The 27,913-nt window shown below is 42.1% G+C and overlaps 4 protein-coding genes and 2 non-coding genes across 11 annotated transcripts in view; 5 read left to right on the top strand and 1 right to left on the bottom strand.

Moving 5' to 3' along the window:
- Positions 1–7,459: 7,459 nt before the first annotated feature.
- Positions 7,460–13,147, top strand: LOC129851006 (guanine nucleotide-binding protein-like 3). Its single transcript, XM_055917150.1, has 15 exons — positions 7,460–7,552; positions 7,753–7,811; positions 8,138–8,278; positions 8,373–8,489; positions 8,572–8,664; positions 8,831–8,966; positions 9,078–9,181; positions 9,357–9,507; positions 9,891–9,978; positions 10,229–10,406; positions 10,513–10,655; positions 10,863–10,999; positions 11,885–12,039; positions 12,322–12,391; positions 12,660–13,147. The coding sequence occupies exons 1-15, from the start codon at positions 7,540–7,542 to the stop codon at positions 12,758–12,760; spliced, it is 1,686 nt and encodes a 561-aa protein (XP_055773125.1). The 5' UTR covers positions 7,460–7,539; the 3' UTR covers positions 12,761–13,147.
- Positions 10,043–10,118, top strand: LOC129851616 (small nucleolar RNA SNORD69). Its single transcript, XR_008758992.1, has one exon. It is a non-coding gene; the product is annotated as a small nucleolar RNA SNORD69 (small nucleolar RNA).
- LOC129851615 (small nucleolar RNA SNORD19) lies at positions 12,457–12,532 on the top strand. Its single transcript, XR_008758991.1, has one exon. It is a non-coding gene; the product is annotated as a small nucleolar RNA SNORD19 (small nucleolar RNA).
- A 5,529-nt stretch (positions 13,148–18,676) lies between the features above and the next one.
- Positions 18,677–19,973, top strand: LOC129851007 (signal peptidase complex subunit 1-like). The gene is made up of 4 exons (XM_055917151.1): positions 18,677–18,839; positions 19,324–19,383; positions 19,472–19,558; positions 19,755–19,973. The coding sequence occupies exons 1-4, from the start codon at positions 18,726–18,728 to the stop codon at positions 19,878–19,880; spliced, it is 387 nt and encodes a 128-aa protein (XP_055773126.1). The 5' UTR covers positions 18,677–18,725; the 3' UTR covers positions 19,881–19,973.
- Positions 19,754–26,477, bottom strand: LOC129851005 (serine/threonine-protein kinase Nek4-like). Of its 6 annotated transcripts, none has more exons than XM_055917145.1 (16): positions 25,851–26,477; positions 25,246–25,512; positions 24,884–25,081; positions 24,641–24,748; positions 24,399–24,553; positions 24,124–24,262; positions 23,311–23,964; positions 23,150–23,197; positions 22,883–23,023; positions 22,621–22,788; positions 22,354–22,423; positions 21,815–21,930; positions 21,628–21,716; positions 21,285–21,493; positions 20,767–20,900; positions 19,754–20,686 (listed from the first exon to the last, which is right to left on the bottom strand). In XM_055917145.1, the coding sequence occupies exons 1-16, from the start codon at positions 25,935–25,937 to the stop codon at positions 20,588–20,590; spliced, it is 2,682 nt and encodes an 893-aa protein (XP_055773120.1). In that variant the 5' UTR covers positions 25,938–26,477; the 3' UTR covers positions 19,754–20,587. The 6 variants fall into 6 exon arrangements, with proteins under 6 accessions (XP_055773120.1, XP_055773122.1, XP_055773118.1 ...); XM_055917147.1 differs by having other exon boundaries at positions 22,354–22,420; positions 25,851–26,475; XM_055917143.1 differs by having other exon boundaries at positions 21,628–21,719; positions 25,851–26,474.
- Positions 26,478–27,582: 1,105 nt separating this feature from the next.
- The window catches only part of LOC129851008 (calcium/calmodulin-dependent protein kinase type 1-like), a 73,853-nt gene continuing 73,522 nt past the window's right edge, over positions 27,583–27,913 (top strand). The window contains exon 1 of the mRNA XM_055917152.1: positions 27,583–27,703. The gene's annotated coding sequence lies outside the window, so the exon portion shown is untranslated. The remainder of the gene's footprint in view (positions 27,704–27,913) is intronic.

The following is a 27,913-nucleotide window of genomic DNA, read 5'->3' on the forward strand; positions in this document are numbered from 1 at the left end:
TAAACGGTGATATGACGAAATAATTAATGAGTGTAATTGTATCATAAATAGACAGGTTTGTACCTCTCCATGGTTGCAAGATCTTTTTCTATTTTTGCTAACTTTGTATTCAAATGTATTGTTGTGAGTTCATTTATTTCTTTAGGGATATGAATACCAGGTATGCATACTTCATCATCAGATCATTTTATTGGTAAACTACAGGGTAATGTAAATGGTGTGTATTTTAACGATCCCATATGTAATACAATACACTTATCATAGTCCAGAGAGCCTAGAGGTGATCTAGGTCTTCAATGAGATTGTGCAGGGGTCCAGATTGTGGATTTAAGAGAGAACTAGAATCATTGGCATACATTGACACTTTTGTTTTTAAGCACTGGATTTCTAACCCCTTGATATTATTGTTAGATCGGATTTTAATAGCTATTTTCCGATGGCCATAACAAATATATATATGGAGACAGTGGACAACCTTGTTTAACTCCTCTTGACAGTTCAATACTTTCTGATAAGTAGATTATTTACTATTTTACATATGGGGTTTCTATACATAACTTCAACCCATTGTATAAGACATTCACCAAAATGAAAATAGTCCAGGCATTTATGTATCAATTATATATTATAATCCATAATCATCATTGATTAGATAGCTCTTTTATAAAAACTATTACTGAACAATTTAGGTTTGGGCAGGAGTGCTCATTCATAAAGGACCTGTCTGTCCAAGGCTCCTCATCAATATCTGTCTCAAAGCTTCTGTCAAAAGGAAGGAAGGAAATCAATGAAATGATACAGACATTGGTGTGACATCCTCTCTCTTGCAGAGCTCTATAAAAGTAGTTTCACACATTTCGATGAGCAAATCGCTGGTATTAAACACCATTATTCCTATGTTCAGAGGGAGATAGTTACAGATGATGAGTTTTCAATTTCCCTCCAGATGGGTATTGATTGACAGAAGAGAACAGATGATAAATGTCGCTTGACTTAGAATAAGAATCAGTCATCTAATGGACAGGGAAACTCAGGCAATAATTGTGTCAACAATAGTGTGTTTTTCTTTTCTTTTGATCTGGTCAATGGTAATATGACAGAGGGTTGTAATTTCTTAACCACTGACAACCATCATAATGAAAACTGTACCATCAAGAGATGATGTGAAGTCCTCCTGAGTGGGGCAGCGGTTTAAGGCACTGCATTGCAGTGCTAGAGGCGTTACTACAGACCCGGGTTCGTTTCCGGGCTGTGCCACAATCAGCTGTGGCTGGGAGTCCCATAGGACGGCGCACAATTGGCCAAGCGTCGTCCAAGTTAGGGGAGGGTTTGGCCGGTAGAACTTTACTTGGCTAATCGCGCTCTAGCGACTCCTTGTGGTGGGCCGGGTGCCTGCGGGCTGACCCCGGTCGCCAGATGAACGGTGTTTCCTCCTAGGAACAGTGGGTTAACTGCCTTGTTCAGGGGCAGAACGACAGATTTTTACGTTTTCAGCTCAGGGATTTGATCTTGCAACCTTCTGGTTGCTAGTGCAACATTCTAACCACTAGGCTACCTGCCACCCCCCAGTCCCAGGAACTGTGGGCTAGGCTATATAACGGTGCATGTGTGGACGTCAATTGGATTGTGTGCTTGTCGTTGTGGCCATTTCAATGCGTTTCCACTGAGGAAAACCCAAATGTGAAGTCATAAAAAGTTTTTAAATACAGGCCAAGTTCAAAAAGAAAGAATGGTTCAAATAGATGGGGTAGAGAACACGGGAGAGGGAGGACAGGGGTGAGAACTTGAAAACTGCCATTTCCTAAATTGGACTTGCTGGTAGGAATTTAACGAGTGAAAAGGAAGTATCTGCGTGATGGCACAGGCTGGACAATTTGCAAGGCAGGGATTCACTTACAGGATGGAACTTGTCATAGCCACTTGTATACAGAGAGTGCTAAAAACATATCGCACGATGTGAAAGGACGTTTATAAAAAATTCAGGTCCCTCCATATGACATGAGTTTATATGAAAATATAATTCAGTTACATTGTTCCAAAATTACACTGACAATTTTGAATTGGGGACAGCAAAACACTTACAAAGCACTTACACTTGTATGAGAAGTCAATTACTCTACAATACGTTTTCCTTTCAGATGCCCTTTGGCTGTTTATAGCAATCAAAAATCCTCACACACTATACTGTTAAGGATTACAGATTCAATGCAAAAACTCCAAAGCATAAATCATCATCATAACAACAAATTATTTTTTACTGTGTTTATACCAACATAATATATCGGCAAAAAAATCCCCTCCACATCCACACCAACCACAACAATGGTTAGATAATCTTAAAGCTGACCTATCAGGCACAACCCACTTATACCTACCTCTTTGGAGAGATACATTAGTTAAATACTGTAAACTGTTTATCTGTCCCTTTGACTTGTCACAGAGCTGTGAAGTAGAAAATACTTTTCATGCAAATGTTGACTTAGAATGTTTAATGAGCACACATCTATAATACATGGAGATGCACAAGGCAGAGGAGCAGGTGTAGGAGAATCACTGTTCCTTATAATGTTGCACTTGCCACTCTGGTGCAAAACACTGTTCAAGAGGAATATAAATGTTTCCTGTAGGTCGGATCATGTTGTTTTGCTGATTGTATGGTTTCACATTCCTAATGTTATATTGATTGCTGTTGCGTTCTTGGGCAGGTTTCCCTTGCAAAATAGACTATATGTCTCAATGGGCTTTTGAAATAAAAATTTATGAGAATTTGTTTTTTAATTGGGTGGCATTGATCGTTTCCCATTTGGTGATCAGACACTGTTTAAGCATTCTGATTCTGAAGGAATGAGGGTGCTAGTATGTGGCATTCAAACATGTGATTATAAACCCCTTTTAAACCAACTCCAGACTACTTCACGGCACGCCCATGTTTGTTTAATCCAGTAACACACATGAGAGGTCACACAACACAGAGTGCATGAGCGTCTGATGTAAGCTCTGTGTTCTCCTCTCATGCTCTGGTATGCAACATCTGTGTAGCCCTGCTGGCTCAGAGAAGACAGATGCCGCCAGCTCATTGGCTGCTAATCCTGCCACCGTGAGAGAACGGCAAATCAAGAGGCCATCCCCAAGGCCCAGGAAATATAGGATATTGATCCCGAGCCATGCCTAAATGGATTAAATTACAGAGTACTGTTGCTAGCAGCAGGGATGTTGAGGGAGGGCTTGAGAAGGAGGGAGAGAGGCAGGGAGAGGGTTGTGGGGGGGGGTTGGAGGGTAACTCTACCAAGGCTTTGGCCACCCATGCCTGGCACTGGTAGACAGACTTCTCCCCATAATTAATACTATTATCAATCATTCCCTCTGACTACCTCCTTCATGAATGAAGTCCCTAGAACACTCTCAGTCTCTATAACATGCCAGTCTTCTTGGTGAAATCAACTCAAATCAAAGTTTATTTGTCACGGGCACCGAATACAACAGGTGTAGGTAGACCTTACAGTGAAATGCTTACTTACAGGCTCAAACCAATAGTGCAAAAAAGGTATTAGGTGAACAACAGGTAGAGTAAAGAAATAAAAACAACAGAAAAAATACAGTGAAAAATAACAGTAGCGAGGCTATAAAAGTAGCGAGGCTACATACAGACACCGGTTAGTCAGGCTGATTGAGGTAGTATGTACATGTATATAATGGTAATGGACAATTTGATTCAGACCGAGTGTAAAACTGTGAGGATGGTATTGACTACATATTGGAGGGAGAAGATCCATCACAGACACAGGGGGGACTTGACTAACACTGTGTCAACATTAGTAGGCAAAGCTGGGTGGGAGGAGTCATTCACTAACCTGAAGTCATTAGTCTTCTTGTATAAGTAGTGATCCAGAGTCTTCATTCTTTCTCATTCACACCCTTTTTGTTCATGACTTGAAGAGAAGAGGGGGATAAGGGTCTGAGTCTGGAGAGGATATCTAACAGAGTGCTTCCCCTGCATGTACTGAGCTTTAATATTCTGCAAAGAAATGTGTCCAATGGCATGACAAGAATATCGAAGAGGAGAGTGTGAACTAACGGATAGTAATAGCAACATCAAGGGATGGCTGTGCTTTCTCACTATAATCCATATCTGGATTCATAATAGCCATGAACAATTGGAAGATATTAAAAGATTTCAGTGTCTTTTTGAGTCCTGGTATTCTTCAGTAGTCATTTTCAATCGCACTTGCAATCCTTTTTGATTTTAAGAAGTCCTTTCTTTGTGTTCAGCTTTGATACCTTTGTACATCAAGGGCAACTCTGTCATACTGTTGGGCCCATAGACTTATGGTTGGGCCCCTATCTTTTAGGACCAGTTTCCCAGTTTCCCAGACCAAGATTAGGCCTAGTCCTGAATTAAAAAGGAAATTCTCCATTGAAATCACTTTTTAGTCCAGTTCTAGGCTTAATCTATTTGTGTCTGGGAAACCAGCCCATAGAGCTTCAGTCACAAACATTCTTCCCCACTCCACTTCATCCCCTTCGGGCAGTGCTCCACTTCATGGCACAATTGAATAATCATAAAGAACCCATTAGATTCCAGATGACACACAGACAACAAACAGCACATGCTCGACATATGTAAATGTTAATTAAAATGATGTCCATTTCAGTACAGTGATGTTCCAATCCCTATGACATTATGAAGAGAATGCATCATGGCTCCTTAATGGGTCCCTGTGTCCATTAGATTGACAGTCAAGGACGTCCCACCATGAGTAATACTTAAAGAAAAACTGCTGCTGTTCTATGTACAGTACAGTCGTGGCCAAAAGTTTTGAGAATGACACAAATATGAATTTTCACAAAGTTTGCTGCTTCAGTATCTTTAGATATTTTTGTCAGATGTTACTATGGAATACTGAAGTATAATTACAAGCATTTCATAAGTGTCAAAGGCTTTTATTGACAATTACATGAAGTTGATGCAAAGAGTCAATATTTGCAGTGTTGACCCTTTTTCTTGAAGACCTCTGCAATCCGCCCTGGCATGCTGTCAATTAACTTCTGGGCCACATCCTGACTGATGGCAGCCCATTCTTGCATAATCAATGCTTGGAGTTTGTCAGAATTTGTGGGTTTCTGTTTGTCCACCCGCCTCTTGAGGATTGATCACAAGTTCTCAATGGGATTAAGGTCTGGCGAGTTTCCTGGCCATGGACCCAAAATATCGATGTTTTGTTCCCCGAGCCAATTAGTTATCACTTTTGCCTTATGGCAAGGTGCTCCATCATGCTGGAAAAGGCATTGTTCGTCACCAAACTGTTCCTGGATGGTTGAGAGAAGTTGCTCTCGGAGGATGTGTTGGTACCATTCTTTATTCATGGCTGTGTTCTTAGGCAAAATTGTGAGTGAGCCCACTCCCTTGGCTGAGAAGCAACCCCACACATGAATGGTCTCAGGATGCTTTACTGTTGGCATGACACAGGACTGATGGTAACGCTCACCTCGTCTTCTCTGGACAAGCTTTTTTCCGGATGCCCCAAACAATCGTAAAGTGGATTCATCAGAGAAAATTACTTTACCCCAGTCCTCAGCAGTCCAATCCCTATACCTTTTGCAGAATATCAGTCTGTCCCTGATGTTTTTCCTGGAGAGAAGTGGCTTCTTTGCTGCCCTTCTTGACACCAGGCCATCCTCCAAATGTCTTTGCCTCACTGTGCGTGCAGTTGGACTCACACCTGCCTGCTGCCATACCTGAGCAAGCTCTGTACTGGTGGTGCCCCGATCTCGGAGCTGAATCAACTTTAGGAGACGGTCCTGGCGCTTGCTGGACTTTCTTGGGCGCCCTGAAGCCTTCTTCACAACAATTGAACCACTCTCCTTGAAGTTCTTGATGATCCGATAAATGGTTGATTTAGGTGCAATCTTACTGGCAGCAATATCCTTGCCTGTGAAGCCCTTTTTGTGCAAAGCAATGATGACGACACGTGTTTTCTTGCAGTTAACCATGATTGACAGAGGAAGAACAATGATTCCAAGCACAACCCTCTTTTTGAAGCTTCCAGTCTGTTATTCGAACTCAATCAGCATGACAGAAGGATCTCCAGCCTTGTCCTCGTCAACACTCACATCTGTGTTAACAAGAGAATCACTGACATGATGTCAGCTGGTCCTTTGTGGCAGGGATAAAATGCAGTTGAAATGTTTTTTGGGGATTCAGTTCATTTGCATGGCAAAGAGGGACTTTGCAATTAATTTCAATTCATCTGATCACTCTTCATAACATTCTGGAGTATATGCATATTGCCATCATACAAACTGAGCCAGCAGACTATGAAAATTAATATTTGTGTCATTCTCAAAACTTTTGGCCACGACTGTATATTGCTTCCCTTGATACAAGAAAATAATTGATAATTTTCGGGGAATAATGCATGCCAATTCTACATAATTTCATAAAATATAGGCTACATAATACAGATTGCTCACCAGCACCGATAGGCCAAGATCTGTGGACTAAAGTGAAAAGGAATTTCAGAAACTATCGGGGGAGAGTGGAACTTGATAAAAATGCTTCTTGGTTGAAAACCAGACTACTTCGGCCCTGGGGGATTTACAGAAAGAGAAAGCAATTTAAAAATGGCCTCCTATGGGTTTGGAACCAATCACAATGCTAATATAACACAAAGCATGATGTAATTGGTAAATGAGTTGCAAAAATCTGACCAATCCGATTTGTATAGCCATTTTACAGCACAGTCAGACTGCATGAAATTTCAATATGGAGTGGCTGCGGATCCGACTTTTCGGGACCTCTATATCGGAAGACTAAAGGTCCCAAAGCTTTTGTGGGATTCTTTACTTTACGGACAGTCTCTGGAGTAATAAATGGGGTGACGTTGAGTGTAGAGGTGGATCAGATGAGAAATAATACTTCTGGTGTTTGTGACGCCCGCCGTTTGGTGAGATGTAGACACGGTGGAAATAGTGTACCCTGTCTATATTGTTGAACTTTGATACAGTTTCAGGTTGGGTTACATCAGCTATTCTGTGAAGGCCTTTGTTCCGAACCTGTTGCGGTGCTTTAGTTGCGAAGGATTCAGACATGTTGCAGCAGTGTGTAGGAGAGAGATCCCAAGATGCGAGAGAGTGTGCAGGAGGGTATAGTCACAGGGAGTGTGAAGTTAGGGTAGAGTAAGCACAGTGTGTCAACTCTGGGGCCACCCATGCAGCTGGGGATCTGAAGTGCCCACAAGTGCTCACAAGTGAGCAGGCCTGAAGAGAGAGATCGCGTTTTAGTAAAGTATGACTTCTTGCGTTTATTGCAATGGTTATTAATTGTACTGCACTGATGGAACTTAAATCCTATGAAATAGATGTGGTAGTGGCACCCACCTGAATGAAGTCAAAGTGAGTCAAATACTGCTTTGGCGCCATCTGCTGGGCACAGCTGCAGATGAGCAAAGATGACCAAACCGGAAGCGGAAACGTAAAGGCTAGCTGGTGGTTCCACGTGCAGCAGAATTTTAGTCACAGTGCCAGAACCACAGTCCTGCAATGAAGCGCCCAGGTATGTGTAGCTGAAGTCTTTACATTTGGCTTTTATAGTCGTTTTTCTTTATTAATCACAAATAATATTGTCTTCAGTTGAATATATATGTGTACATTGCCAGTTAGACTGCTAACACTTAACTAATGACCCATGCTGGCTAGCATTAGCTTGCTAGCAAGCTAGCCCGAGACTTTCATGCGTGTTTCATGTTTTTCCAGGCTTAAAGAAAGCAAGTAAACGTGTGTCTTGCTCCAAACGTTACAAAATACAGAAAAAGGTATTGTGAATTGTATTATTTACTGTCAATACTTAATTATATTTAGGCTACTCCTAACGGTAGCAGTTGCTGACATTAAGTAGCTAACTAAGTTAGCTAGCTCGGTGGGTTTAAAACCTCTCCTGCGGGGACCTCTATACGTTTCACAATTGTGTTGTAGCCCTGAACTAGCTCACCTAATTCACTTATTCAGGGGCATGATGAATAGTTGAATCAGGTATGCTGACTAGCTCAGTATATTGTTCTAATAAGCTATGTACTGTTAATTATAAATATACTATATGCGCAATTGAAGTCTTGTCATGATTTATGTCATTTGATTTTAGGTCCGGGAACACAACAGAAAACTAAAAAAAGATGCAAAGAAGAAAGGAGTAGGCAAAAAAGTGAAAAGGGATATTGGAGTTCCCAACAAAGCACCATTCAAAGAGGATATTCTGAGGGAAGCAGAACAGAGGAGGTTAAAGGTGAGTTCATGAACTGTTTTGTGGTCCTCTCTCATATTTTAGGTGGAAAACAATTAGGCCTAGATAAACGTGTACTCATCTCTTTCCAACCCAGCTTGAAGATGAAAAGGAGGAAAAAAAGCTTGCCAAGCAACAACAACGGGCTCAGAAGAGGAAGAAGGAAAACGCTGCCAGTAGTGATGGAGACACCAAAGTGAAGAAAGCCAGAAAGGTATAGGAAAATGTGAAGGGGATCAAAAATCATGCACTCATGTAGCTTGACAGTATTTTAACTCCACATTTTAACTCCGTAGGAGTTACCGTCACAGGAGGACCTTGTCAAACAGATGGTCCAACAAAGTGACCCAAGGAATTCAAAGAAGCACTTTTGTTCAGAATTAAACAAGGTAGCTAAGATTATTAAATCTACATGTCTCAATTGGTATTAGGTGCCCAGGCAAGGAATGTATAGCCCTTGTCTGGCAGAGTTGCTGTGCAAAACAAAAGCTTTAATAAAGACATGCCCTACCTGAGTGTCCCCATGGATTAATATTCAGTCTATATTTTCTCCAGGTGATCGATGCCTCTGACGTTATAATTGAAGTCCTAGACGCAAGAGATCCCCTTGGATGCAGGTGTCCACAGCTAGAGGAAGCTGTACTGAAGAGGAGTGGAAACAAGAAGCTACTATTCCTGTTGAACAAAATAGGTAATTATCTTAGGGATAAGTCTTTAATGTCAACTATATGTAGATGTAGTGTTATCTTTATTCAAACGGTAATTCAACTTAACCATAAAATTAATTTTCCAAATCCTGCAGATCTTGTCCCTAAAGAGAATGTGGAGAAGTGGCTGCAGTGTCTTCAGCTTGAGTTCCCAGCTGTGGCGTTCAAGGCGTCCACACAACTACAGGATAAAACAGTGGTATGGACTATGTACATGCAGTGCCTAAGTTTTTAATTAAATTAATTTCACTGACTACTTAAAATCCATATTGATTACCGGGTTGGTCACACGTGCAGAATGTAGAAAATTGGTCATTACTGTGTATAATATTTGAATATGGACCATAAATGCTTATACATGTTTTGTTAAACAGCAAGAGAAGAAGGCTAGGTTTGCAACTCTTAATGGAGTAGTAGACCAGACCAAAGGAGTGGCCTGTTATGGCAGCGGCTGTCTTCTCCAGCTCCTGGGAGACTTTGCAAATGGGACAGGGAGAGAGGGCTCAGTAAAAGTGGGCTTAGTCGGTAAGGAAGCTACTCCCCTCGCCATTATTTAGACATAAACTCCTCTCGTAATTACTATGGCTCTCAAGTGGTGGTATTAAAGTGTTGTGCTTACGAAATTATGATGATTTGTGTGAACTACTGATGTCTGTGACGACTACTACAACGCTGATCTCATCCATAGCGATCGCAGTGTCCTGTTGTGTACCCTATGTCATATTTCGTCTGATCTGTCCTGTGTTCGTTCAGTTTATTTTATCCAATTATCGTACTGTATGCACACATTAGCCTGTCTTATCTGTTATATGACAACAAGATTATTCATCTTTACGGGTTTATCCTGAACAGTATAAATGCACGTTGTCTTTTACTTGAACCACTAATGCCCTCCGCTGTCCTCTCAGGGTTCCCCAACGTGGGGAAGAGCAGTCTGATCAACAGCCTGAAAGGGATGAGGGCCTGTAATGCAGGAGTCCAGAGAGGGATCACCAGGTGAGTGAAGCTGAACCATTCATAATAGTGATGGAGTCCATTCTATTCGCAGATGGTGAGGAATTGTATGAAGCATGATGAAGTTGAAGATCTGACAAAACAATGGAGTCTATATTCAATCCAACACTGAGCTTCATACACCTCATCGAGGTCTTACCAATTAGTGCAGAACAGTCAAAAACCCATGGTCATGTCTGTTCACCTGAATTTGCACAAATGCCACTTGTAGCTTACCATCTGACTCTTGCAGGTGCTTCCAAGATGTCCACATCTCAAAAAATGTGAAGATGATTGACAGCCCAGGGGTAGTGGCGGCCCAGTCTAACCCAAAAGCTGCCATGGCGCTGAGGAGTCTTCAGGTGGAGGACAAGCAGGAGACTGTTCTAGAGGCCGTCAGGACCCTGCTCAAACAGTGCAACAAGCAACAGGTGAAACTAAGATCACTGGTGTGAGGAAATGTTTACTGCCAAGTTTGAGATCAAGCCCTAGGTCTGCTGAGCCTACTAATAGTTAATCCTGGACTTTGTGTTTCAGGTAATGCTTCAGTACAATGTTCCAGACTTCAGAAACTCGTTGGAGTTTTTATCCTTTTTTGCCAAGAAACGTGGATTTCTGCAGAAGGGTGGAGTCCCTAACACAGAGCTGGCTGCCTCTACCTTCCTCAGTGATTGGACAGGGTGAGTGCCATCGTCGTGATTTGTCACAATCAAATTTAAAGTAAGTTGAGGCTAGCATGGAAATGAGGATAATTAACGCAATTCTTGAGTTCAAGTGAAGACTTCTAATCCAACTCTGATCCCTCTGCTGAGCCAGACTGAGCACTTCGCCTGGAAACTAGAATGAAGGGTATTTTTTGTAAATAGTTAAAATGTTTATCTTTTCAGGGCAAAGCTGAGTTATCACTGCAAAGCCCCTGAGAAGCCAAACCTTCCCCCATACCTCTCAGAAGACATTGTAACAGAGATGCAGAAGGGCTGGGACTTGGACACGCTGAGGAAGAGCAACGAGGAGACTCTAAGAAGTGTGTTAATTTAGTATTTCTCGTTTTACATTTCAGTCATTTAGCAGACGCTCTTCATCTAGTTGGCTCGGGGATTTGAACCAGCGACCTTTCGGTTAGTGGCCCAACACTCAACTGCCAGGTTACCTTCCGCCCAGTAATGAATGAGTTTGTTGATATACACCAGTGTTTCCCAACTCCGATCCTCGAGTACCCCCACCAGCATACCTTTTTGTTGTAGCCCCGGACAAAAACACCTCATTCTATTTGTCAAGGGCTTGATGATTAGTTGACATGTAGAATCAGGTGGGCTAGTCCAGGGCCACAACAAAAATATGTACTGGTGGGTGTACTGGAGGACCAGAGTTGGAAAACTCTGATGTACACTGAGGTTACAAAACACTACAAACACCTGCTCTTTCTATGACAGACTGACCAGGTGAAAGCTATGATCCATTTTTTATGTCACTTGTTAAATCCACTTCAATTGGTGTAGATGAAGGGAAGGCGACAGGTTAAATAATGATGTTTACACCTTGAGACAATTGAGACATGGTTTGCCATTGAGGGTGAATGGGCAAGACAAGATTTAAATGCTTTTGAGCGGGGTATGATAGGTGCCAAGTGCCCTGGTTTGAGTGTCAACTGCAAAGCTGCTGGGTTTGTCACGCTCAAGTTTCCTGTGTGTATCAAGAATGGTCCACCAGCCAACTTGACACAGTGGTGGGAAGCATTGGCAGTCAACATGGGCTAGCATCCCTGTGGACTGCTTTCAACAACTTGTAGAGTCCATGCCCTGACAAATTGAGGCTGTTCTGAGTGGAAATGGGTGCAACTCAATATTAGGAAGGTGTTCCTAATGTTTTGTGCAGTAAGTTTGTGATGACTGACCTACTCTCCTCCTAGGTGTAAAGTTCCCAAACCAGGCCAGCAGCATCGTCCTCCTTTCTAAAGGCCCCACTGCCGGAGTGCTGAGTGACAGTGACGTGGTTGAGGACAAACCTGCTCAAGGGCCCACTGAGGAAGAGCAGGAGATGGAGGGTAGCTGTGCGAACCAAGAGGTAGCTGAAAATCTTTACACTTCTTATTTCTCACCTGATAAATCAGATTACCGGTAAAGTAGGATCAGTCTGTTCTAGCATGTAAATTAAGACAAATAACGCAAGTCTGAGTTAATGAAGACATCTAATCCAACTCTGATCCAACTCAACTACTGAGCCGATTGCCTTGTCTGGAATTTACAATCAATGTATAAAATGTCTAAACTCTTCTTTTCAGGGCAGATCTGAGCTATTACTGCAGATAAATAAAGGCCTTTGTAATGGAATATCTTTTAATTTCAGGATGAAGGGGTTGAAGAGGTGTCTGATGCAGATGAAACGGATGAACCACAGATAAAGACACCAGTCACAAGTAAATCAATATTAGAGACCAGCTTCATTCCTGTTATGTTCCTTATTAATATAGGATCGGTCTGTGTGGAAATGAGGACAATAAAGCAAGTCTGACTTTAAGTGAAGACTTCTAATCCAACTCTGATCCCACTGCTGAGCCAGACTGAGAACCTCGCTTGGAATCTAGAATTAAATGGATGTATTTAATTTTTTCCCTCTGTGAAAGCTTATTTCCTGTTACATTCCCAAACAAGTCTGTCAACATCACTTATTTCTTCTTTTTGCAGAAGAACCAGCCAAAGTGAGGTTCCAGGTTCCTGTCCCAGTCAACATTCTCTCCTCAGTCCAGACAGATGATGCCTATGACTTCAACACAGATTTTAAATGAACATCTATGACCTTCTGGCTGCGTTTGACAGGCAGCCCAATTCTGGTTAGTTTTTTCACTAATTGGTCTTTAAACCAATCAGATCAGCTCTGAGAAAAATTTGATGTGATCAGTCAAAATAACAATTGGTGGAAAGAATATTAGAGTTGGGCTGCCTGTGTAACCGCAGCCTTTGTTTTTCAACTCTCTCATATCTTAACCTTACTAGCTGTACTGGCACCATCTGAAGTTACTGTTTGAAGGCCTGTGTGTGTGGATGTAACCTGTAACAATGTTTTGCCTTTTGCGTAAAGGTCCAGCGGTAAATTGTTTAAGATCTGTCCATGTTCATTGTGAATTATTGTATATAGCCTGAACACAAATAAATTGATCCATATTTTGGCTCAAGTTGTGCTTTCTCATTCCAGTTAAAATGGTGATGAACACAACAGCTCAACCCCACATAGGATGTTCAATTTTAGTTTGCCATGGTGTTAGGTTTCCTTATCAGGACCAAGACTCAATGTGGTTGACTGTTTTATTAAGCTGCTTTTACAAAAGGATGACAATTTTGAAAATGTACATTGGTTAGATTAATCCTTTTGTACAAAGTAAAGAAATTGCGTAACTTAACACCATGTTTAATACTTTTTGTGGATTGTGTAAATAAGCTACTTGACAATTATCAAATTCATAACCATTTCAGCTGTTGCACATGTATTCACACTAGTGGTTTGTGTGTATGACATCCATCCTTAACACAAAAGGCATGACACTGCAAAATGCAATCAAGATAAAGGATAGTAGGCTTGTGTAAAGTTGTGGTAGTAATCCTGATATAAAAATTACTTATTTTTATTTAACCAGGTAGGCTAGTTGAGAACAAGTTCTCATTTACAACTGCGACCTGGCCAAGATAAAGCATAGCAGTGTGACACAAACACAGTTACACATGGAATAAGCAAACGTGCAGTCAATAACACAATAGAAAAGTATATACAGTGTGTGCAAATGAAGCAATGTGTAGAAGATGAATGTGCAAGTAGAGATACTGGGGTGCGAAGGGGGGGGGATATATATATATATCAAATAAATAATATGGGAATGGGGTAGTTGGATGGGCTATGTACAGGTGCAGTGATCTGTAAACTGCACTGATTGCTGATGCTTAAAGTTAGTGAGGGAGATATGAGTCTCCAGCTTCAGTGATTTTTTTTGCAATTCGTTCCAGTCATTGGCAGCAGAGAACTGGAAGGAAAGGAGGAATTGGCTTTCGGGGTGACCAGTGAAATATACCTGCTGGAGCGTGTGCTACGGGTGGGTGCTGCTATGGTGACCAGTGAGCTGAGATAAGTCTTTGCTAGGTAAAGCCCCGCCTTATAGATGACCTGGGGCCAGTGGGTTTGGCGACGAATATGAAGCGAGGGCCAGCCAACGAGAGCATGCAGGTCGCAGTGGTGGGTATTATATGGGGCTTTGGTGACGAAACAGATGGCACTGTGATAGACTGCATCCAATTTGCTGAGTAGTGTTTTGTAAATGACATTGCCAAATTCAAGGATCAGTAGGATAGTCAGTTTTACGAGGATATGTTTGGCAGCATGAGTGAAGGATGCTTTGTTGCGAAAGAGGAAGCTGATTCTAGATTTCATTTTGGATTGGAGATGCTTAATATGAGTCTGGAAGGAGAGTTTACAGTCTAACCAGACACCTAGGTATTTGTAGTTGTCCACATATTCTAAGTCAGAACCGTCCAGAGTAGTGATGCTGGGCGGGCAGTGATTGGTTGAAGAGCATGCATTTAGTTTTACTTGCATTTAAGAGCAGTAGGATGCCACGGAAGGAGAGTTGAATGGCATTGAAGTTCGTCTGGAGGTTAGTTTACACAGTGTCCAAAGAAGTGCCAGAAGTATACAGAATGGTGTCGTCTGGATAGAGGTGGATCAGAGAATCACCAGCCGCAAAAGCGACATTGATGTATACAGAGAAGATAGTTGGCCCGAGAATTGAACCCTGTGGCACCCCCATAGAGAGAGCCTTTTAAAGGATAAGGAGTTAAAGTGCAAGACAACCGGCAGTAACAAAACATTGATCCTTGTTCTAACAGCATCAAAGTGAATGTCTAAGGAAAATGGTGATCTTGGAAAATTGTCACAGGGGACAGTTCCTGAACACTACTTCATGTTATAGATATACATTATCTTGTCTCGTGAAGCTAAGCGCAGAACCATGGGTGCATCTCAACAGTCTTAAGTAGCTGCATCTGCATTGATGTGAAAATATAAGACAGAAGGAAGGTTACTAGACTATTGAGATGTAGCCTAATGGACTAAAGGAGCCTAGCAATCCTTATAGTCCAAGGACCTTGCATGTTCTGTTTAGAGAGCAGATTTGCTTGGCAGCCAAAACATTCAAATACTCAATCTAAACGTAAATAGATTATATATTGCGGTACAGTTCTAGAAACATTATGCCCTCTACTTTCAGATCACATCAAACTAATTTCATAAATGCAGAATATACACACACTGTTTAACTGGTTTTAACACAGTTGCTGGCTACAGTATCTTTCTGTGACAGTGTTAACACCTTTGTGGCATCCGTTTACACACAGGTGTTCCGAGACGCAGATAGCTAATTAGCACAGGTAGGTAGTCGAATCTGTCTTCAGTCTGTTTTCCGTAAACAAGCGCTGTAACATGGATATGGCCGTGTGGGAACGCTAACCCTATAAAGGTGTGTAGTAATTTAACCTTTGTTTTCTGAAAATGATTTCTTGCTGATATGAAAGATACGTTCCTTATGTTTCCAAAACCGTACCACAAGCAATGCGTGTTCAAGTTCTGACCGAGCGTTGGGACTTTTGAGAAAAACCCCTGGTCAGAACATACTATCGGCAATAGGTGCGAAGGTAGCTAGCGTTTATGAATGGGGTAATTTAAATGTATGTTATGTATGACATTAATTTCTCTCTGCAACATCCTCTTACACCATATGGAACATGCCCTGTCTCTGCCTGAGATAAACAACACCATCGTGGTATCACGTTAGGTGTATGTTATGGTTCCTGAGAAGTCACTGGAGGACAGACATATGAGCTGTTGTCTGGTCACATCCCTGCTTTGGTCTACTTGTCTCCTGTATGTTTTTGAACTGTGTGGAATTTACCCGTGGGATGTTGAATATACCACTTGTCCCAGACTTCTGTGAATGAAGAGGTCCTGAACCATGGTTTGTAATGTTCGTTCCAATGGAGGAGTTTGGCAGCTTTCACAAACTGGGGAGAGTAGCGGTTTCCAGCACCAGTAGCCCCAGAAAATAGAGGAATACTGAATATTTCTATGCAAACAAAGACCAACAGCTTGCTAGTTTAGAGGAGAATAAACTGTACAGGGCAATGATGATACTCTAACTATAACCTTTATTTGTACTTTTCCATACAACATTACACCACTAAGTGTGCCAGGGCTGTCTGCAGCTCATCGTTAGGGAAACATGGACAGACCATAGTAGTACAGTTCTTACCTGATGTGCCACATGGGGTTGATGCTAGAGTGGTGTTTCTAGAAGACAATTAGCAGGGGAGGTGTGGTGATACTCTGCCAGTCTTACTGTACAAGTCTTCCCTGACAAAAAATGTATACAATTAAAGCAAATGAAAACTCAAAGGGAATGCTTTTCAATTGTCTACAGTGAATGTCTATTTGGATTGATTTAATTGATATACAGTGTAGATATTTTATTTCAAAATAATCTCTGGAGTGCTGAGGGAATTATGCCACTGAGGCTGTCTGGCTCTGCTGGTGATTTACTGTTCATTGAGCTCCATCCAGTGTTCCAGTTGGCTGGTGATGTTGTGATGCTTCGACTCCGTCAGGTTGGCCGCGATCACCCCAGGATTAAAGGAACACGTGTTGGCACTCATGCCCAGCTTCTCGATGGCCTTCTTTTTAAAAGCCAATATAGTTGTTATAAAGGAATACATACTTAAGATAATTAAAACGTTGACATTATTTGATATGGTATCAAGTACAAATATGAAGGGGGAAAAATGCTTTCATACCATTATGTAAAATAAGACCCCTTCTGTTCATTCATTTATTATATTGAGGTTTTATTTCCTTTGTGTGTCATTGTAGAGTCCACAGCTTGTGTTGTGTACTTGGTTCCCAGCTCCTCGAACGATGTCCTTTGTGGATGCAGAATCACTGTCATCTGACAACGCAGCTGCATGCCGACTTTAGGCTTGTGTCAAAAAGCTCTTGGATGTCCCTTGCAAATATATCATATTCATATGTCTAGTATTCATTCGAATCAAAAGTTTATTGGTTGCATACACAGCTTTTCAGGTGCAGAGAAATGCTTATGTTACTAGCACCAACAGTGCAGTAGAATGTCACTCAAATATAATAGACATACCTGGAGACCAAGCGATGGCCCCCACTGTGTGTCGCCAGGTTTATGAAGGGGGTTTGTCGCCTGCGTCCACCTAGGACCCGCTCAATGGCGAGCTGGGATTCGAACCGTTGGGAGTCTGCCTCCCCGAAACACCTCTCTATGAAGGTGGTTTTCTTAGTAGCGATTACTTCCATGAAGAGGGTGGGTGAGCTCCATGCTTTATCGGTAAGTTCTGAGTGCTACCGGATGGACCCCGGTGGGAGGAGTATATCGCTCCGCCCCAACCCTTCATTCCTCCCGAAGGTTTTGTCAGACAGGCATGTGAACATCCCTTTTATCCTGTCTGCTTACGACCCCCGGCAGTGGCAGGGGAGTCTGGGCCTCCCTCCGACATGCTGTGTCCTGTGCGAGCACTGGCCACCTATTTGGAGTGGACATGGTCAGTGAGAACAACAGACCGGATTTTTGTCTGCTATGGTGAGAGAGTCCTGGGGGATGGGCTATCAAGCAGAGGCTCTCTCACTGGATCGTGGACACAAATACAACAGCATACCGCCTGGCTGGCAGGCCAGTGCTGGGATCTGTGGTGGCACATTCAACATGTGTGGCTGCGTCCTGGGCTCTACTGAGAGGAGTGCCCCTCGCTGATATCTGTGCTACGGCCCGCTGGGCTTCCTCTTGCACCTTTGCTAGGTACTATTGGGTAATGCGGCACCTCCCTCTGTGGTTGGTTGGCTGGCCAGGTCCCTCTAGCATTGACTAAATCTGGTACGGGTATACCAATCGAAGGTAACGAAACACACTCCAATCCTCTACGGTGCCAGAGGCGCCTCAAAAATGATGTAGAGAACATGTGTCACGGCCATGGGGTCTATATATAGGGGTGGAACCCAGCCTGTGACACAGGAGTGAATCGGTAAATCCTCACTTTGGATGTGGAGTGATACCAATATATTGGAGTGATCATATTGCTCACATAATCGTGGTTACATGCTTAACCTTCGCTCTCCTTTGTTATCTTGCACAGAATGTACAAATGAAGCAAAATGTTATAATGATCCATACAGAAAACGAAGTACTTTGATTTATATAGTAATTTAACCACTGTCCCACAAATAAGCACAATAACAAACCCGATGGTTACGCTATGATTTCTAAACCAAATCAAATCGTTTCTTATTAAAACAACATAGACATACAATCTGGGGTAAAGGAAAGCGTGAGTATGTGTTCTGTAACGTTTAACAATGACAAAAACACACAAAAACAATTCAAATCAAAAGCGAAGTGCCAACTCAACATAAACAAGTATGTCGCCTGTTAACTTGAATGGCCATAGTTGCCTACATATTTGCCTGTATTTAAATCGCAAAGTCTACTGTAGGACAATTATAAATTACAATGGAGTTCACTACCACAACATCACTTTGAATTGTATAAGTATTTATTTAGATATTTTTAAGTCGTTGAAGGGGTGGGAACTTAATTAGAGGACGAGAAGTAGTAACGTTGTGTAGCTGCACAAGCCTCGCGCAGATTTGATGCGCTTGAATGCATCAACAGTCTGGGTTCCTTCGAAATACTACGTATGCTTTTTGAAAACGGAAGTCTAACCAGACAAATTGAAGAATTTTTCTTCTTTCATCTGATTATCCAATATAGCAAGATGTTGTCAATATTCAACTCCATTCCAACACACATGGTAAGAGTTTGAATTATTAGTGAACTCGCCGACTGTTACAAATAGATACCAATTTAAAAACGTTAGCCTGTTGCTACAAATATCAAGGTAACGTAGCTAGCTAACTTGCCAAGTGGTAATTGGCAACTAGCTAGCGAGCTACACAAGTTAGTTAGACCGATTCAGTAATCATATTGAACATGGTTAAGACTAACGTTCTGATAATTAGCTAGCTCTTCATCACAACCATCAATCCATTTCATATTGTTTGGATGCTAGCCAGCTAGATGCCCATATGGCACGTCTATGAACCTGTCGTAACCAAATGTATAAATGCATCCTCAATAACAAAGCTTAGATATAATATTCACAACCCTCTTTAAGTCACCACTTCGGATGAACCTTTCTGATTTGTTTTGATTATTGACACTTCAGATATTAGTTTTCCAGCTGTGATCAACCATCTACCAGTCCTTCCTCAAAAATAAAACTTGTGATGTTATAGGATTATAAAGGACAGAAACTGGCGGAGCAGGTCTTCCAAGGAATCATACTTGTCTCAGCAGTGAGTGGCCTGTCAAACATACCTAATAAAATTGACTTTTCATATGTGTTGTTTTTACACAAGGCTAACCCCTTGTATTACCCTCCAGGTGATTGGATTTGCTTACGGCCTCATCATTGAACAGTTTGGGTGGACTGTGTACATAGTGTTAGGAGGTTTCGCTGTGTCTTGTTTGGTGAGTTAAGTTTCATTCCAACCTCCTTGTATATGTTTATTTGCCATTCTTTCAGTTGTGCCAAGCAGAAAATGTTGCACTTGTGCAAATAGTGCACCCACAGACCGACGTTGACTTCAATCTGCTTTTACGGGACCCAAACTAACTTCTGATTTACATCTCACAATCTCTCCCTCACCACCACCTTCTGTCTCAGCTGACCCTGCCCCCCTGGCCCATGTACAGACAGAACCCCCTCTCCTGGCAGCCAGCCCTACCAGAGACTACGGGAGAAACCCAGCAAAAGCCTCAGGAGAATCTGAAGAAGAAGAAGCACAAGTAGCTCATGAATGTTTGCACCAGTTTGCCCAAGACACGTTTTGTAACTGAAACTGTTTGTCTGTACAATAAATACTTGTTTGAAGGACCAAGGGAAGGAAGTTTAAAGGAAGCCTTTGTTAACAGTGAATTTTCAATCAGTGGTGGAATGTCTCATGTCAAACTAATTTCTGCTACTGTGGCTACTTTGTCGATTTCACACATGTTGATGTTGTCCCAACTGTTTAATCATGTGGATAAATCAAAACAAACTATTTTCACATTATAAAGTCAGAGGGGTTGGAAATATCTACACTACTTCTACATCCTGCAACTTATATTATACAATCAGCAAATTAAGGATTTCCTATGTAGTATTTATAGGTACATCTCGTTTCACTAGTTTGCATTCGAAATATTAACTCATTTTATTAGTATTTTGCTACAATAATCTACCTGACAGGTGGACACAGTAACAGAAGACTCAAATTCATTGCATATTGTAACCTGTATGGAAAATTAGAAGACACAGCTGTGTGCGAAGAAAGAAAAGAAAACAGATTACAACCATGTCTAGCTAAAAAGGACTATCATGGATGCCATGTATTTTCTAAATTTGATCTTAAAGTGAGGTATAAAAATAGTCTACATGTACATAGAAATGGAGATATGATTGTCTATACAAAAAGTATTACATTGCTTGTGTGTAAATGCATTTTTCATTAGCTGATTCTAACCCTTGAAAGAAACGTCCTCAAAGAATTTTAGCTGCCGCACCATCAAAGCATATGACTGGTACTTGTCCTCTCCCATCTGCTTCCGAAGACACAGCTGTGTGCGAAGAAAAAGAAAAATTACAACCATGTCTAGCTAAAAAGGACTGAATCATGGATGCCATTTTCAATCCTAACCTCTCGTTTGTCCTCGTCATCGTCCTCCATTATGTCCAGGACTCTGTCCAACAGCTTCACCCCAAGTCCCTTCACCACATCTCTTTTCAGGTACTCAATGGCTCTGCGGATCTTTGCCGGTCCAGATGTGGTGCCTTGTAAGAGGTGGGTTGAATACAAAAAAACATAAGTTTCACAGAAATCCATTTATTCCTCCATAAGAAATAACTGGATTTCTCACTGATAAGCCAGATCATGTCGACAGAGCAATTTTGCATTGAAACATGCAAGTATGTAGACACCAGATAGAATCTACTAGGGCAGAGTTTCCCAAACTCGGTCCTGGGTGTACTTTTTTTATTCTCCAAAAGCACTACACAGCTGATTTCAATAACCAACTCATCATCAAGCTTTGACTATTTGAATTAGCTGTGTAGTGCTAGGGCAAAAAACTAAATGTGCATCCAGGGAGGCCACAGGACTGAGTTTGGGCAACCCTTTGCTAGGGAAGCTCAGAGAGACTTTTGGCTGAGACTTACCGGTGGATAATTCACTGAAGTGGAACTCCTGCTCCTCTCTAGCTTTCCCATGCAGCATCAGAGTGTCCCTATACTTCCTGTTCAGCTTAAACTCAACTAGTGGAGTAGATCTAACACCATCCAGCTCACTAACAGTATCTCTGCTATCCATTCGCAATGTCTGGGTCATCATCTGAACCAGGTCCTGCATATCACTGGATTCACTCTTTCTGCAATGTAAAAAGAGAAGAAAATAACAATGTGTCAGATTTAAATGTGAACATTACCAGCAATACAAAGGGGGTAATGTGCTTCTATGGGTGTGTTGTGGCACTGCTCCCAAAGAGCCACAAATTGCTTTTACCCCTCTTTGCAGTCCCCCTCTGAGTGATCTGTTGAGCTGGTGGAGGAACTGCATTCGTCCTCGTCTGATGGGCGCCCCAAAAACCTGTCCTGCTACAGGAACACACACCACTGTTATAGACTGAAGCCATATTTTGAACTTTTAGCTTACTGAAACAGTAAGACAATGGAGATGAACCTATATTTACCTCGTTGGTTCCCTTTCCCATTTCAGATACAGAGCGAGTGACAGTGGCGTTCTGGGACTCTGGCTGCTTATGTAAAGAGGCAACATCATAAGACGCCCTTCTTTCTGCATTGACAACTGTGGGAAAGAAGAATACTACAGTGAGCAATAGTAAGCAGAGCTACCGCTTTATTGTTCAAATAGGCAGACTATACTAGACAAAATGTCCCTTGCTAATTCCTTCTGGTCCCATGGTCATGAAATATTGACAACAGAGGTCGGAGGAGTAGCCTGGCGGTTAGGAGCATTAGGCCAGTAAACGGAAGGTTGCTGGATTCAATCCCCGAGCCGACAACGTACAAATATGTCGTTCTGCCCTTGAGCAAGGCAATTAACCCTAATTGCTCAAGAATCGATGTCAATAATGGCTGATCCCCTGGCTGTGACCACACTGAGGGTGTCTCAGGGGAGTAGGATGTGCAAAAAAAAATATTCACAACTCACACTTGTACATACAGTGAAACAGGACTATATAAGTGCCCCCTAATTATTTTTATTTACTTGGTTGGCTGGGGTTCTGCTGGGACTGCCTCAGTCTTCTCCTCTCCCTGGCTGTCAGAGGACGCTCCTGCTAGCAGTAGAGATGTTATTAACGTTACCTGCCTATGTAACTACTGTGTAAATACATAGTATTAGGGGCACTTGTGAGTGGGACCAACACAACACAAAATACACTTCTTTACAATATACATTCCAGACCTCAAGACAGTTTTTTTGTGTGCAGTTACACTAATCTACCTTGTTAATTGTTTAATCTATTTAGCTCACCTGTGGCAGTGGAGTGTTGCCGTCCTTGGAGGAGCTAATGGTTGTGAAGGAAGTTGTTGTGGTGGCCCTCTTCTTATCTGTGTTCGTCCTGCTTCTCTTCTTCACCTCCACTACCAGTGCATTAACAGGAGGAGGCGGTAGAGGTCTAGGAGCTGCTAATTTATTCCACTGTAGAAGAACAAGCAAGGGATGAGGAGCCTTTTGTTATAAAGTAGTTTGATAGCCCAAAGCCATGATAAAAAGTTCCTGACACTGTCCTCACCTTGTCCTGATCACTCTGTATCCGCCCCCTGTCCCTTTGTCTACGTTGGCAGGAGACAGAGGGTTCAGAGGAGGAGGGGGTACACAGAGGGGGCGTGTCCTGCTCTGGGACTTGGGGGAGGGGCTGCACATGACAGGGTGCCTACATACACCAATAAAACATAAACCAGTGTCAATGACCTCTAAAATATTGTGATATCTCAATAATATCTGGAGTCTGGTAGAGTAGACTATGCATGATCAAACACAGGTAAAATCATGTTCTTACCACAGGAGGAAGGGGCTTTAAGAGCTTTTCTGTGGATACCAAGCTCTCCTTTAAAGACAATAACGCAGAGAGGCTTACTCTCATTCACCAAATTTATACCGTATGTGCACTGTGTGCAGCACATGATAGTACCATTCCCCATCCACAAGCCAGGCACTTACTTTGACAACGGCAGTATGTTTGTGTGCAGGAACTTCCTTGAGAAGATTCCTGGTGTCATCCTTGTTCTCTATATTTACTTCAAAGGTCTGTCCAGTGGATTCCACTTTGAGTTGTCCAGCAGACCTTAACTCAGACAAACTGGTAGAAACACCTAGACATATACTATGTCCAGTAGCTTGGCTCTCAATGACCACATCCTTGAGTAGCTCCATTGTGTCATCTTTATCATCCGTGTTCACAGTTTTCTCTACAGAGGTTCTGACTCTGTCTCTTTTCTTTGGGGCGCCCTGCATTACAGGTCCATTGGTGGTCTTGCTCTCCTCTTCCCTGGTACTGACACTTGATAGCAGCCTGTGCAGAGGCAGGGGGAGATCAGGATTCCCTCCACTCTGCTCCTCCACAGACCTCTGACAAAGAGCTTCATTATCTGCCCTGGCGTTGGACACGGTCTGGGGAGGATCCCCTCTCTGGGCGTTTGTCTCCTCTTCCTGTGTCTGGAGATCAATGTCAATGTTACTGATGGTTGCCAAAGACACACCAGTGGTGTTGAGAATGTCTTGTGTAGGGGATTTGGTTGTTAGATGTGTCTGGGGTGGGGTGTCCTGTGTGATTCCATTGCGTCCTTTGTGCTCCTGTGTGTTGATCTCTTCCTTCTATGAATGATAACAAAAAAACAGAACAAACACACCGCAATTTAAAAAATCTAGACACTCGTGGGACTTGATGAGCATCGTTTTTACTTTTACTCTATAAAAAAATATATAGATGTTATCCACTGTATTTTAGTGCTGTTCTGTTAGCTGTTAACTCACCCTTTTCCCTCTGGTGTTTGGGTCTGGCTGGGGACATTGAGGGGGGCGCTCAGGCCTTGGCTGAGATGAAACCACAGATGCTGCACTATTGGGTCTGCGACTGCCACCAACCGCTTTCTTTCTGGACTTGGCAGTTTTCCTGGAGTGAATCAAACAAACAAGGCATCCAAGATGAGATTGATCCAACACACTTAATTTACTAACTCTTGGTTCAACATACATAGACGAGAGAGAGAGAGTACTAGCCAGGTACTACAACAGATGATGCCACCTACTCTTTGGTGGCCTCTAAAAACATGGCGATTTGTCGTTTGATGTAGGGCTGACGTAGGATGAGTTTGACATCAGGTCTGTCCTCTGGTCTCTTACACAGCATGCTCTTTATCAGAGCTCCCAGCTGAGGGTCATACTTACTCGGCATCTGAGGCAGCTGGAAAGACATAGAACAATTAATCTAGTAGCAGACAAATAATCTGTCATCATGACTAATAATTTGGGCAAGATGTAAGGGACTGACCTTTCCCTCTACAATGCGGTAAACGAGTGAGTTCATGTCCTTGGCATTGAAGGCATGTTTCAGGGTGGACATCTCGTACACACAGCAGCCCAGCGCCCACACGTCAGACTGGGAATAAAAGGAGGGTTGAGTTAGCCTAGTGCACACAACAGCATCTACCTCCTCAGATTCCTTCTGGCTCAACATAACTGGTGCTTCAACAGTGATGATCTCAAGCATGGATCTACTGTATACACACAGTACCTTGTGGTTGTAGGGTTTGTTGGAAAACAGCTCCGGGCTCATGTAGTACGGTGTTCCTATTAGAGTGCTGGCCATGTCGTTCTGATTCTCCAGAACCCGGGCGATGCCAAGGTCTCCTACTTTAATGATGTTAGACTTGGTCAGGAAGATATTCTGGGTCTTTAGGTCCCGGTGCAAGATATGCTCCTCATGTAGATACTACAATTCAACAGAGAACATGGTGTTGTCACTCTAACTCTCCTGTAATTAAGCCTCGGCCTATGCCAAAGGTAATGGCTGGGGGCAGAGCAGATGTTGCAGCATATCAATCAATCTGTATATAATATCTCAGCTATGATTTGATTAAATGCACTTTAATGTACCTGGAGGGCCATAGCTATCTGGACGAACCACTCCACCACCTGCCTTTCAGGCAGGAGTTCCCCCTTCTGTTGCTTGAGTCTATGGTAGAGGTCGCCTCCCTCGCAGAAGCCCATGGCGATGTAGAGTTGGCAGTCTTCTCCTTCCCACGACTCCCTGTAAGTCACGATGTTTGGGTGTCGTAGTCGCGAGAGAAGCTGAGCCTCCTGTTCCGCGGCTCGCCGCTCACGTTTCGAGGACGTGGTCAAGTTCAACTTCTTTATGACATACTAAACAAATTTAAGAAAAGGGCTCGACACGTGCTGCACTCTGCGAACATTCTGTCTAGATGCATTAGTGGCGAACATTCTGCCTAGACAGTTTTGTCACAAATGCGTCTAGACAGAATGTTCACCACAAATGCCGCAGTTATTTATTTCTAATTGGCAAACATTATTTGTAGATCCCTTAGTATTGGCACTATCAAAGTTGGTTGGTTAGCTTAGCTAGCTACTTGCTAACTTGTAATGTCTAAGATTCATGAAAGGGGAGAAATGTATCAGAGTCTACCAAACAAAGCTATTATAACATTATTGAATCCCAGTTTTGAAGTGGATTGTTGTATTACCTGTTTACGGTCTGTTTTGTGTTTCACCAGATTCACCTCTCCATAACTCCCCTTTCCAACAACTCTGATGAACATGTAATTATTCATGACTTCAAATCGTCCAATCTTTGTAAATATTACCCCGAATTCAAAGGGTATATTCTAACTACGTAATTTAAGAAAACCTGTGAATATCTCCCATTTTCTGGACATAATAAATCCAGATATCTAACTTACTTAGCGCAGGCTAATGTACCAACAGGACGATTGTCAAAACAGGAAATCATCAGTAGCTTTTCCGTCACTAGGCAACTGGTACATCAACGTCGACGTTTGTTTGACGGGTGTACCACAGATAGAACAATGATACAGATATTTCACTGGATGTATAAATATGAAGCATCCGTTTGGCGTTTCCACTCACTACCAAATATGGTAGTGAGTGGAAATAGTGGGATAAAATGGAACGAGATGGATTTTGGCCTACTTTCTGCACATTTTCTCATCGATTAAACATTTGATCTCAATACACTTTTCTACTCCCAAAACGAGACTATGTTATGAACTGAGTGGACTAAGATTTGTAGACTTTAGCCTTCACCAACGGTTTTACAAATCGTGTTGTTTAGGAGTGCAAAGTCGAATTAAGTTATTGCATACGCGCATTTCACAGAGTAGGCGTTCCCTAACGGAAATATGCAGATGTATGCTAGAACGGGCCAATGGGATCTCGCTAGCTCGTGCTTGGCTTCTCACCTTCCATGTTCTGCCCACTATGACTCTTCTGTTCCCATTGGAAATGACAGGCTGCGGTCTATCTTGGTTTAGTTGGTTTAGTAATAAAAAATCCCATATACGACTATGGTCGAAAATGTGGTGGCAGTTGTAGAATGGAAGTGTTCCCCGGATATTGCACAACATTTTTTGTGTGCATCTACCTTTCACACATTCTTTTATAGCTCAATGCTGTCTGCCTTTCACACATCACTGATTTATATTGCACTTGCATCGATATTCAGAAAATGCTTAATTACAAATAGTATTGTTTATAGTCATGCTCCCAACCTGTATCCAATAGCCTATATCGAGTCCCTATAATGTCATGCATAAAGTCTCATGAATGAATGGGGATTTGTATTTGAGATGGATGGAAAATAATGAGTCATCTATGAGGTAACGCCACTATCATATCATCCACTAGAGGGCAGTTGAATCTAACAAAGTTGGTGGTGCAGTTGTTTAGATTTTCATCTTGCTTTAGTCATTGATAACTTTGTCTATTCTTCTCACCCTGACATTGTGTATAGCCTATGGCGACAATACAGATAGGCATATTGAATACAATTACAGTGGGAATGGATGTAGCCTACTTCTACGACATGTCATCATTGTAACACATGTCCCATCTAATGAAATATTAATTTGTTGGATGTCTTTAGTAGGCTTTATATAGCCTGTCTATCTATAGCCTAACGATTTATTTAATCATCTGGGACAACTTACCCGTCCAGATAGCCTTTTCGATTGCTACGTTCACCATTCTATTTAAGTTAACATAATAACAAAAAATTGAATGGTGAAAGTAAAGATGTGTCCTTGGACGAAGAAGACACCGTTCATGACTGAATGCCAGGCAAATAAAATAAACCAATTATGAAGCAGCTTGCTTACCTGTGTGCCACAAACAGGCTGTTGATTGGTTGATTGACAAGAATGGTCGGCCCCTTGTGTGTTGGCCACTCCCTCCGCTCTTTGCCTGACGTCAGGAGAGTGCAGATGGGGGGTGTCGAATCCAGTTTTTCGGCGAACGCCGTGAGTCTAAATTGGAGAAGCAGTGAAGAAAGAATCGACCTTTGAGATCGTGCAATTTACAGGTATGAGTCTCTGTCATGTTGATTGTAACATTGTGTGGACAAAATGAAAATTATTTACATAAATCGAGATGTATTCGCTATATGGAAACATGCCCTAAACGCGCGAATAGTTGACATTTCTGGTCTGTTTGAAATGTTAAACCATAGCCTAAATAGTTTATTAAGTTTATAAATGTAGTTACTTAATAGTTTAAATTAATAATGTATGGA

The sequence above is a fragment of the Salvelinus fontinalis genome, chromosome 3, assembly GCF_029448725.1.
Source record: "Salvelinus fontinalis isolate EN_2023a chromosome 3, ASM2944872v1, whole genome shotgun sequence".
Classification (NCBI taxonomy): Eukaryota; Metazoa; Chordata; class Actinopteri; order Salmoniformes; family Salmonidae; genus Salvelinus; species Salvelinus fontinalis.